This window comes from Cupressus sempervirens, chromosome 10, assembly GCF_028749045.1.
Source record: "Cupressus sempervirens isolate cs-2001-9-10 chromosome 10, ASM2874904v1, whole genome shotgun sequence".
Classification (NCBI taxonomy): Eukaryota; Viridiplantae; Streptophyta; class Pinopsida; order Cupressales; family Cupressaceae; genus Cupressus; species Cupressus sempervirens.
Genome location: NC_143127.1, coordinates 793,109,744 through 793,122,401, shown reverse-complemented (window position 1 = coordinate 793,122,401; position 12,658 = coordinate 793,109,744). Strand labels below are relative to the sequence as shown.

The 12,658-nt window shown below is 34.1% G+C and overlaps 1 protein-coding gene across 1 annotated transcript; it reads left to right on the top strand.

Annotated features, from left to right (window-relative positions):
• The first annotated feature begins 6,008 nt into the window (after window positions 1-6,008).
• On the top strand, window positions 6,009-6,963 carry LOC149536301 (uncharacterized). The gene has a single exon (XM_089804587.1). The coding sequence runs from the start codon at window positions 6,094-6,096 to the stop codon at window positions 6,787-6,789; it is 696 nt and encodes a 231-aa protein (XP_089660713.1). The 5' UTR covers window positions 6,009-6,093; the 3' UTR covers window positions 6,790-6,963.
• The last annotated feature ends 5,695 nt before the right edge of the window (window positions 6,964-12,658 follow it).

The window sequence follows — 12,658 nt, the reverse complement described above, 5'->3', positions numbered from 1 at the left end:
TGTGGATGGAGCTGATAGATAGAGATATTGAATTAATAGAGAATAGATGACTTTCAATATTAATACTATTTAATATATATAGTTAAGAGGTGGTAATTTATAAAAGTGTTTAATGATGATTATTAAGAGACTCAAATTTTAATGATATTAGATTTAGATTTAAATAAGAATTATTATATATATATATTTTTTTTTTTAAAGAGGGGTAAACGCTTTGACCTGGAGCTATGAACCAGTGAGGCCACAAACGGGGGACCTCATCCCCATGAGATTTGAACCTTGATGGCAAGGATAACAACACACCAACTTAACCATCACAACATGCCACTATTGGCAAGAATTATTATATTGACAAGGAGTCATAGTTACATTATAACATTGTTATAACATAGCTACGATTTGAATTATTGATATGTCTTAAAGGTTAGTTAAATAATAACTAATGGGACTTATGGAAATATAGTTTGATGAGTTTATTATTTATTAATGTTTGTTGGATCTAACAAACTATTAATAAATAATAGTTTAAATAGTTATCAACAAATCTGATTAGAGATAATCTAGTGGACATTATTTAATGAATTAAAGATATTATTGCAATCTTCCCTTATTAGAATCTTATTAATATGCATTAGTTTTATATGGTCTATTATCTAATCTAATTAAATTTAATTTAATTAAAATTAGTTAATAAGAAGTGTAATTAATTATTAGTCAATCTAAGTAAATGGATTAAAAGAAAAGAGATTTTAATATAGTTTATATAGTGGACTTTTTATAATGTATATTGAATACTATTAAACAATTTTAGAGTTGTTTCATGAAGATGATAATGTTAAGAATTTGAAAATTATTCAGGTTAAAATCTACAATGAGTCTTATTGGTTTGATAGGGATCTTTTTCAAAACAACTTTTATATAGACAAAACATTATTAGAACAATAAGAAAATGGAGTCTAATGATTGATTTTAATATTGATTAAATAATTGTAAGATGATAATTTATATTATGTTGATTTAAATTTAGAAACTCTAAATGAATATGGATTAAGATTGAATTATTATGTTATTGGTTAATACGTTTGAATACCTTAATGGTATTAAGAGTTAGCTAATGAAGTTCTATGTAAAAGTTCTCTAGATTGATTATTTATAATTGTGATAAGTTTATTATTTATTAATGTTTATTGGGTCTAACAAACTATTAATAAATAATAGTATAAATAGTTTAAATAGTTATCAACTAATTCGAACAGAGTTACTCTAAAGGAGATTAGTTAATGATTGAAGTACTGTAAAATATATTAATCAAATTGAATTGGTTAATAATCTGAAAAATTATCAGTTAACTGAATCAACGTACATAGGGAAAACTTATTTGAGATAATAATACTTGGTATTGAGAATTTATTATAACTTGGTATTATTAAAATATAAATGAGAACATTGTTGCAGAGTGATGTATGTGATCATTAAAGATCTAATAATAAGATTTCCAAAATAGCTTGTTATTAATTATTAACAAGATTATTATTATTGAATTCTTAATATGATCATTGAGTATTGGATTATAGTTGACTTTCAACTTACAGAATTCTAGTTAGATATTAGTCAACTGATATTAATTGGAACAATGCTATGGTTATGCAACTATTAATTAAATCAATTAACTAGAGTTTATTAGATTTAATTAATAATTAAATTATGTAATAGAGATTTAATTGATATAATTCTTAAACAAGATTGATAAAATATTGGTATCAAAGTTGGTAAGTCTTATGACTTGAATTATGATTTTAGACTTAGTAACATATAATTAAATATTAGGTCATGGAATTGTGTACCTAAGTTAATTGGTGCATTTATTTGATCATTTTAGTTAAGTTATAATCTCTTATTCAAAGAATGATAATTGGTCCTCTTATAATATAACGAATAATGATCCTAGAAAAGTTGAAAGGTTAATCAATTAGAATATGGGTCATGGTTAAATATAGAGGGCAATTTAATTAAAGGTCAATGATGATCAGTTTAGTGAATATCTATCTTTAAATGTAATTCTTAATAATGGAAAGATAATGCTATCAGGGAACAAATGGGTTGACTTGTAGGTCAAATGATGAAACTTAAGACACTTGAAAATATACTTGCAAACAGAAAACTGGAAACCTCTACACTGATTCAACTATGTAAGATAGCAAAACCAAAACATGTGTTTGCATCGTGTATTCTATATGCTTCTTGTTTTGGGTTTTGGGTTGACTAGCGTTGACCAGTCCTAGTTTGTGACCAGAGGCTCGAGGGTTATGAGATGTGATGGCATGTTGATCTTATTTGGTCTCGATCTTTATAAGCCCAACCATGGTTATGTGATCGTATGCTCTATGAAATGTTTGTATTTGTTCATCAGTCTTCATGTGTGAAGCTGAGATATATGTGTATGAGACACTTGAGCTAATCATTTTTGAGTCATCGATCAGTTATCCTTGGATTACTTTCTAGTCACCATGATGGGACTAAAATGTGGATTTATTCTTGATGATGTCATGTTGTGACATGTTTGACTCAACCATTTTGGAGTCTTCGATCAGTATGATTTTGAGATATTCTTGGTTGCTTGTTGAGAACCAATGGATATGGTGATTTATTTTGAGATATATTTTGGTTATTAAGAACCAATGGATACTTTGATTATCAGTGATGCCTTCAGTTGCCAATAGAGAACTGTTGTGATCATGATTTTGTATGGATGCTTTTCGGATGCTCATGGAGATTTGATGATTCTTATCTTGGAGATTTGATGATTCTTATTATGGATATTTGATGCTTTTATCATGGATATTTGATGATTTTTTTTATGAATTTTCTTTACAGTCGCTTGTACAAGACTGTGGTGATTTATGATTCCATGAGCATTAGGGTAGGTAATCTACTTGTAGTGTCGGGAAGTGGCTTGCAATGGGGGCGGGGGCCCTAAGTGGCTGCCAGGGTAACTCATTGTAAGTTTGGTTAATAAGTGATAACATTTACACACTAAATGGAGATTAAATGAACCTAAAAAGATAATTGTTTTGATGTTCTCACCCATGCCTTGAGCACTTGTATAGGCTAGGATGGGAGTAGTGAAAATGCATGGTTGCGACCTTGCATTCCATAGTATGCCTCGTCAATATGAGAGGATACTAGTGGCCGCATGAGATCTGTATGGACCCGTGGAGTTTAGCTAACTGCCAGGGTAACTTGTACGAGATAAATGCGATGACACTTTCTCGCTTGCAGAGTAGGTTTCCTACATGTCATTGTTGTGCCTCTGGAAATTAGATGTTGATTTTGTGTGTGTTGGAACCTTTGAGTTAGTATACTTTTAGGATTCTTGGACTTTAGAGATTTGTGCTATGTGATTTTGTTAGCATGTTTGGGACTTGAGACTATCTCCTCAGCACGGTGGGAGTGGACCACTTAGGTTCCACGCGGTCGGGTGGTAGTAATTTTTCCACTCTTATCATTTGAGATCCGTCGGAGACACCGTGGCTGGAGCATTCTTGGTTGATATTTATCTTCATTATGTTCTTGGAGCATTATGATAGATGATATACCTTATGATGGATGTATTTACTGGTATGTTCTTATATTGATGATTTTCATATGTTAGACGATGGTATCCTATGCTTTACTTTGCATATTAGTAGGATGTTTTAGGAGTGACATTCCTACTATGTTATAGCCGATGATCTCTTCGGTGCTTTGGGATGTTACGCACGGAGGGATGGCTAGGATCCACGATGGTTTAATGATGCTATTAACGGTTGGGAGGAACCGTGCACTTAGTTTATTTTGTTTGATCTTTATGATAGATGTATATGTATTTTATGATGATGTATCATGTGATTATCTCTACTTTGATGTATCATGGATTGGAATAGGATGATGTACCTTATTTCATATATGTATATTCTTTTAAGCCTTCATACCCTGTGACATGTACAGTGGATGATTGAGCATTTGGAAATGTAATGTAGGAACATTGGACTTATCATTATTATTCATGTGGGTGTTGTACTAGATGGATTCATGTATGTTAGTTAATTTAGATGTGATACAACGTTAAGGGATCTTTAAAGAATGTAGCCTGTTATGTATATATGTTATGTTTATTTTTATTTGAATTGTTGCTATTGCTTCCGCAAATGTTATGAATGGTTTTATCTTTCATGTTTTAAAAAAAAAAAATTTGTTTGGCAAACTTAGCAAAATTCTTTGGATCCCTTGGCGGGGCATTACAAAGGGGAAGGGAGATAGAGGGGACCACCATAGGCTCTTCTCCCTTCTGAAAAGACTTCCTCTTGTATGTTTGATGCAATCTCTCACTACCTTGTATTCAAAATGATCACCCTTACATTCCAAACTAGTGGCTTCAACAATAAGCTTGAAAGTGTTAGAACAAATTGGATACTGTATGGAAACTGGTCCCTAGAGCTAAGAATTCACAAATTTGAGGGACTACATATTATTAAGACCTTTCATGGCTATGATGTAGTTAAAAATTCTAGACTTTTTGAAAATTTCCTAAATATTTTGATTATGTGTCAACTTGGTGCAATTCTTGGGCTCCACCTTCTTCAAAGGCCCCCATGATTGCAACTTCTTGAAAGCTCTATTGCGATTCAAAATTTCACATAACCAGACTCGTTCCCTTATGCAAAGAACTACTACTTAGGAAACCACTATCTCTAGAAAACCTAAGAAGCTTCAACATAAAATAGTTATGGAGATTATGAGATATAATGTGATATAAATCACTTGAGTGAGGAAAAATGCTACTTCAAAATCTTTGCTAAAGAATCTCAGGAAATGACTTTTGACATGAATTGAGAGATTTTGCATCATATGACTAGTAGTTCCCTTCATTAATATAAATAAATTAATGTACTTATGATCCTTACATTTATTTATCTACATCAAATAATAATTATTCATCTTAAAAAATCATTACAAATGTTGTCATCTATGTCACTCTTAGCTATGTTCAAATTCTTACCCAAACCATCATCAATTATGAACCTCTCTCCCTACTCAAAAAATACTTAAAAAACTTTCATAGTAACATTTACTTTAAAATACTTCTCCCTTTAAAATAGTCCTAAAAAAAACATCCAAACGCTCCAATTTCTTCCAAAATCAATTTCTCTCACTTGGAAGAACAAAGGGCTATTTTTATTAATGTTTTATATGTCCTTCTTCTTTACTTCGGCCGAACATTAAATGAACTTCCACTTATATTTCGAAGCGAAATAGGAGCATGGACTTTTAGTAGCCAAAAGAACATTTACGTTATCTCGCAATCTCTCACACGCATAAATTAATATCTCAAAATGGGGGCATCGCCCATGTGCTTGTACTAATATCGGTGGCCATATCTGTTCATTGGAGGCGAGACTTCACAGACATAATCATGTTCTTTCTATTTATTATTCTGCATAAGGCAGTTGGATGTAGCTGGCAAATCACCAACGTAAATTGAATGCAGCAAGACTTTGACAAAGACAAAGCTAGGTAGATTAGGAGCAGTCTAATATTATTATTTTTTTCATGTTTTTTCACAAAAATAAATGTACAAAGGCTGGAAAACTATTACAATTGAATGCACTACAAATGGATCTCACAATGTTAAGTACACCTCGAGCCCTTTTCAAAGGAGTGTTTAATAAGACAGTTTTTACATTTAGTAGGAAAGTTAAAGATGAGATTATAGTTCTATTCTCATTATATATTTATCCTGTCAATCACACTTTTGATGCCTGCCTAAACAATTCCAATCCCTAAAAACATCTAATAATAATTCTGGTACTGGTCTGTCAACAATTATTGATTTCTTTGTCATGATATCAAGGGCGATGGTGCTGTAATTGTCAATGCTTTTGTCTTTTAATTCATTATTATGAACTCACGCGGTGGGTAGGTGGTTTTTAATGCTTGTGGGATCAACAATTCTGCATGTTCATGTTTATTCGGTGAGAAATTATTGCCAAGCTATGTTCTACTTCTATGCTATGCAATTGTACATTGAATGCTGAAAATTAGAATTACTATAAAATGGGACTCGACCATTACAAAATGCAAATGAGCGAGGCGGCCAAATTGAGTAGTGTTAGCGTGGAACGAATGACAAAGATGGCATCCAATCTCAAGCTATCTGGTTTATTCGTAACAGTCCTGTTAGTTATAGTGGGTGTATTTGTTGTTTGTGAGGGCAGAGACCTGAAGGTGGAAAGAACATATCATACTGATAATTTGGGAGGCGGTGGAGGACTTGGTGGCGGTGGTGGTTTTGGAAAAGGTGGTGGTGTAGGATTTGGTAGCGGTGGAGGAGCTGGTGTTGGAGGAGGATTAGGTGGAGGAGCAGGAGGAGGATTAGGTGGAGGTTCTGGAGGAGGCCTCGGTGGAGGAGGTGGTGCTGGAGGTGGCATTGGAGGAGGTGCAGGTGGCGGAGCTGGAGGTGGTTTAGGCGGAGGCGCCGGTGGCGGAGCAGGAGGAGGTGCTGGTGGTGGAGCTGGAGGTGGCTTAGGGGGAGGTGCCGGTGGTGGAGCTGGAGGTGGCTTAGGTGGAGGTGCTGGTGGCGGAGCTGGAGGAGGTGCTGGTGGTGGCTTTGGTGGAGGTGTGGGAGGAGGTGCTGGTGGTGGTGTAGGTGGTGGATCTGGAGGAGGTTTTGGAGGAGGAGCTGGGACAGGAGGGGGTGCCGGTGGAGGGGCTGGTTTTGGTGGTGGTGCAGGAGGTGGTGGGGGATTCTAAGTTGTATTATATATCTTTGGAGGTGGTGGGGGATATTAAGTTTGACTATTTATCTTTGGTATAATGCTTGAAGTATATTTATCCTCCTGCTCAATCGCATAACAGGATGGATGAAATGCAATTCCTCCTAAAATAATATTTTTGATTATCTATATATTATGTTTTTATTTACAATGCACTACGTGTATCTGATTGTTTAGATCGTTCAGCTTTTAAAAATACTTTGAAATCGGGAGACATGCACTAACAAAATCAATCGGCCATATTAATAATTTAAATCTCGCTCGTGCTCCTTATATAAGTATTTTATTGTTAAGAGATTGTATTTTAATTTTGTTGAGTGTCCTTGTTTTTATTTATGAACTTTCACAATTTATTATTAATTGTCTATCACTGTAGTGGAGAAGGCAAAATTCTTATTGCAAAGCTTGCAGCATACAATCTTAAAAGATTGAAGGTTGGAAGTTGAAGTTTGAAATATTCTTAAGAATGCAAATACAGATCCAAGAGCTTCATGCAACACTAGAATTGAGCAGGACTATTTTCTTATGAAATATTTGGGAGTGCTTGTTAAGTATAAATATATTGAAATCAGAAATATATAAATAGAAATAATGTGAAATTAATCAGTTTGGTAGTGCACATTAAATTGGAATAGACAACTGTAAATTTTAACAAATCTTTCTTTTAAGAGCACTAAATTGGAATTAAAAATAGAAATACGTATTCTAAATGTTAAAGCGCCAAATTGGAATTAAAAATAGGAATATGTATTCCAAATGTTAAAAAATGAGTAGTTGTTATTCCACATAAATAGATAGAATCCAATACCAATTCCTATTCCAAATTTTGTTTTTGATTATTTGATAAAAATTTCAGTTCGTTGCAATGGAAATAATTGAATATAGGAACCTGGGCATACCAATTTGATGGTTGAATGTGAAGGGAAGCAAGAGTTTTCTACCACAAATTCCCCTGTTTTTCTACCATCTTTCCGGCTTAAATTCCTCGTACTCCTCACCCTACCTACCCATTGTGTACATGCTATACTCAACAGTCCAGTCTTTGACCACATATTGACCGCCTGGTAAAACATCATCTTGGACGAGAACTTTGGAATTGATGGGCAAAGGAGAATCCAAGTGCAAAGACACACACAGCTACCACCATGAAATTAACAATCATATCGCGCAGAATAGATTGGATTTATCAGTCAACACATCTAATTTCTCCTAAAGCTCATCTGAATCATCATGATCATAATTATTAGTGCCAAAAGCTGCCATGAATATGGACAGAAGATCATTTCAGGACGACCCGTTTTTCTTTCTTTGAATCTCTGCAACCTCATTCCTTTTGGATCGAATAATACCCAATGCGAATTCGTCCACCACAGCGAGGGCCGGTCTCCATGGGAATTTTAATTTCAGCTCAAAGTTTAATCTCAAATCAAATTTATTCAAATTTTAATTTCATTTTTTAGAGTCAATCGTAGCATGGAATAACAAATCTAAAATAACAAATGTAGAATTACAAATTCCTAATCCCGTGGACAAATAGACTGAATGAGAATCTATCATTTTTTAGGTTTCTACTTATTCTTTAAAAAAAGCTTTTAGATTTATTTATTTATTTTTAAATAGATGAGTATTAAAATGAATTATTTTGATTGTTAAGTTCTTTATCAATGAAAATCAATGTATTTGGTTTGTGGATAATCATTGTTCATTTACAACACTAATTAGATAGATCATTAAAATATCTTCAAGAATGTTGTATAGTGTATATTTCTAATTTTCTTTAATATTATTTTTGAAATAATGAGAAACGTTTAAATTAATTGTATGAAACAATTCAATGTAATGGTATTTTCTTAAAACATGATTATAATAAAATATGAAATTGAAATCTATGTCTTCTTTCACATGTAAATAAGTTCATATAGATGTCTTGTAACTAAAATAAATTCAAGAATTTGTAAAAATACTTTTAAAGTTAAATGAATGCAAATATTTTCAAAGATTGTTTTAATTACACTTCTTCTATTAGAAAGTAGGTCTAACATAGATTTAAATGAAAAAATTAATCAATAATGACACAAAAGTACTCAATATTTCTAAATTTTACCATGCACAACATGACACCATCCTAATTTTATTTTACATATATTTAAAAAAATAATTTTTTAATATTTAACATAAAAATATTTACTTAAAAAACTATCTATCATATTAATGAATATTAAAATATCTTAAAAGTTAAGAAAGGGTAGAAATATTTAAGATCTTAAAATTTGAACAACATGAGAAGAAGAATTTGCCCAAAAAAAACTAAAATCATAGTAAGACATTAGAAAAAAGAATTGTGAGATAAACATTTTTTAACTTGATGTTTATGATTTCAATGTAGAATGGATAAAACATAAAAAAATTAGTACCCATGATTGATATCTTATTAATTTAATTAAGATAATTTGGCTTTAAAGTTTACTTAAATTTGGTCTAAATAAAACTATTATAACAATTCAACTAAAAAATAATCTAATTATCTTGCAAAGGTACATTATTTTGATCGGATTGGTTTGAAATAAGTATTTTAAAGGTCTATGTTTATATAGATTTTTAACAAGTTTTTTCTTAACTTTAAAGTGAAACCATAGAAATAGTTTTTGAGCTCAAATACATTCATGCATAATATTATTGTTAATTAATTTAAATCTAGGTTAAGTCCTCAAATTAATGAAAACATGATCGAGTATTTGAGTCTATATAATGGGTCACAATTAGTTCCTTAAGTCAAATATTGAAAATAGAAAAATTATTTGCTAGATAAAATATAGGCACATTGACAATATTGTTGAACATGTCAACATGTTGAAAGAGGAAGGCAAGGAAATAAACATATATATAAACTTAATCACTCATTATTCATTAATTACATTCAACGTGCCTAAAATTATAAAAATAGAATACATATGTGTTGTGATGTGGAGCCTAATCTGACTCAAAGGTTTATTAGGTGTGGTTTCCCTCCAAATTATTTCTATAGGGGTTTGGGGGCAGTGTTCCCAAGATGGGGTCAAGGGGTAGTGCCCCTGCAGGGTCCTAAGGCAGCACCCTAGGTGTGCTCCTTGTTGCAGTATAGGGTGGGGTCAATGGGTAACGCCCCTACAGGGGTTTTTAGGGGCAATGCCACCAAAACGAAAAAAGACCTTATATTGTAAAATGCATCGGCTACTATTGTTCTATTATTCTATCCCTAATTTTGTAAGTGACGAAAAGCTTGTATAAAAAGGCTTAGGGTTAGGGATTTTCATAATATGTGATGCGAAAATTAGCTCTTGCAACAGTATTTGTAATATCCCCGACAGGATATTTGCCTCTTAAACACCAAAATACTTAAAACTTCAAAGGTTTGGCAGACATTTCGTCAAACAATTAACAATCGAGCTCTAATGCCACTAAAATCCGTAAAAACACTTATTTGGAATCTGAAACCGCACTATAAGACAATGCTCTGAAATTTCTTGACTCCGTGACCGAGAGCAATGATAATCCAACGGGTGCCTGAAATGACCGACCAGTAGCACTTGTAAAGTGGCAAGTTACTTATCCTTATTCAATGTAGTGTCTTGCAGGGAATTGAGCAATATGACTCTACCAGACAAATAGAGCAATATGACTCTGCCAGACAGGAGAGTTTGCCAGTCCTTGGCTGATCTGGACGGGGGGTCACTGATTCTAGAATACCACCTTGCGTTCTTAAGCCTGCACTTGGGAACTCTTAAACTGAACTCTAATCTCTGCACGTCTATTGTGTAAAGCCTTTCCCATTCCGTATGTATTTCTGCCCAATTACAACATTTTCAAGTTGCAATGGCACCATGGAGCGCAACACTTTGACCTTTCCATTCCGTATGTCTTTCTGCATCCAAACTGATCGGGAAGTCCTGATAATGTTACTTTCATGGGTCGGAATCCATCAATATCACCATATGGTTGTACTACCTGTTCTTCAGTGAGGCCAACTATTGCAATCGGGGGTTGAGTAAACACCGCAGAAGGTATATATCTGATTTCCCTGACACTGGAGTGGGTAGCCGAGTTGAAGTTGCAGTTTGCCGTTTGTGTGAAAGAATGCTCGAATGGGTGCTCTTGTAATTAGTGTGTCCCGCACACTATCTGCTCTAGGATTGCTACGAAGACATAAGGTTTTCGGCCTGTCGGAAATCATTCATATTTGTTCCCTGTGAGTCGTGCAGGAGTGAGCGCTTGAGGGTTGTGAGTCACCGATTCCCTTCTTGCTGCCGTTGGGTTCCTGTAACCAGTCAGAGTAAAACCTGGAGTCGCTCTAGATCCATGACAGTAATATAGCCGATCATTGATATAGTTGTGCAACAAATGTTCCCAGTGCCATCCGGCCCGATTTCATGAATAATGCATTTCAATGCAACCGATGTTCATGAGTGCTTCACCATTGGGGCTCGTTCTTCCATTATTCGCACAACGATCTTTAACATAGAATGCTGAAGAAATTCCCTAACTCTTGCCAACAGATCCTAAGAAAAATGATGAACTTCAAACCTTGCAAAAAAACCTCGAATATCAATCTCTCGGAATGATCCTCCAAATTTGGCCTCAGGCCACAAAATCTGCCCTGATGAAATGACTGAATGTCACCTCCAATCTGCAATAATTCAGATGATATTTCACACCCTCAAAATTGCGAACCAATTGAGAGTTATCGTTCTCAATGGCCAACTGTGACAATTGCCGAAACCCTAGGTTTCCCAATGCACCCGTGATTAAATCACAACCTGAAAAACAAGAGAGATAACACAACTGCTTGATTCGAATGGAGCCCCGGGGTGCCTATTTATTCTTTTCCTCCATCCTCTCCAGAGACTTCTAGAATCTTTTTGATCTTATCCCTTAAGTGACTTTATTAAATACTCCAAGTAACTTTATTAAATACTAAAGTCACTTTATTAAATACAAGGTCATCTTTTAATATTTATTTATTTAATTAAAATAACTAATTAGTCATCCTTGGACAACCATTAATTAAATTAATTAAATCGAACTATCACCAGAAAATTTGGGGACATGACAGTCCGCCCTTCCTGAAATTGCTTGTCCCCAAGCAATGGCTGAACCATGAACCAATCAGTCTTCCTGGATCCCAAATGTAAATCTGTGTATCATCCCAATCCTCATCATACTCCCGTGGAGAAATCATCAAAACCAGTAGCTGAGAAACTGTATTCAACATACAAACAACTGACAACTCTGATGAAATTATCTGTAAACCAACTGTAGATGTCAGTAGAAGAAACCATTCTGCGGAACTCAAGCCAACTGAAACATCAACTCTATCAAAACTCAAGCCCCCGTCAGAATGACACTTTCACCCAACTGCACTGTAGATATGACAACAGCCATAGGTACCTAAATTATTGCCATCAAATCCAATCTCTGAAAAACTGCTCCGAGTGTGTCGATGCTGCAGGCTGAATAACTTGCTACTACCAGTTTTATTTTCAAAAGATGGTGCCAATCTATCCCCTAATGGAAGATAGGAATCTGGAGCCAATCTACATATGCGTGAAATAAAATCTTCTACCTCTGTGTCAAAAAAGAAATGATGAGCGTACCCTACCGTATAATGCCGGTAAGAACCTCCAAATTCTGCTGCTAGCTCATCATCACTGAACTGGTAATCAATATATGGCTCCAATCTCTAACTCCGAGTGACTGTAGGCTGGATAGGATCTCGTGCATTCTGCTCAACAAACCCTTCCTCGAGATCCCTGTGAGGTAGCATAGTAGAAAGGACCCCTCTAATCTTCTCAACCAATCTGCAAATAACA

Coding starts and splice junctions, on each gene's coding strand:
- LOC149536301 (XM_089804587.1), top strand. CDS start 6,094: ATGGGACTCGACCATTACAAAATGCAAATGAGCGAGGCGGCCAAATTG.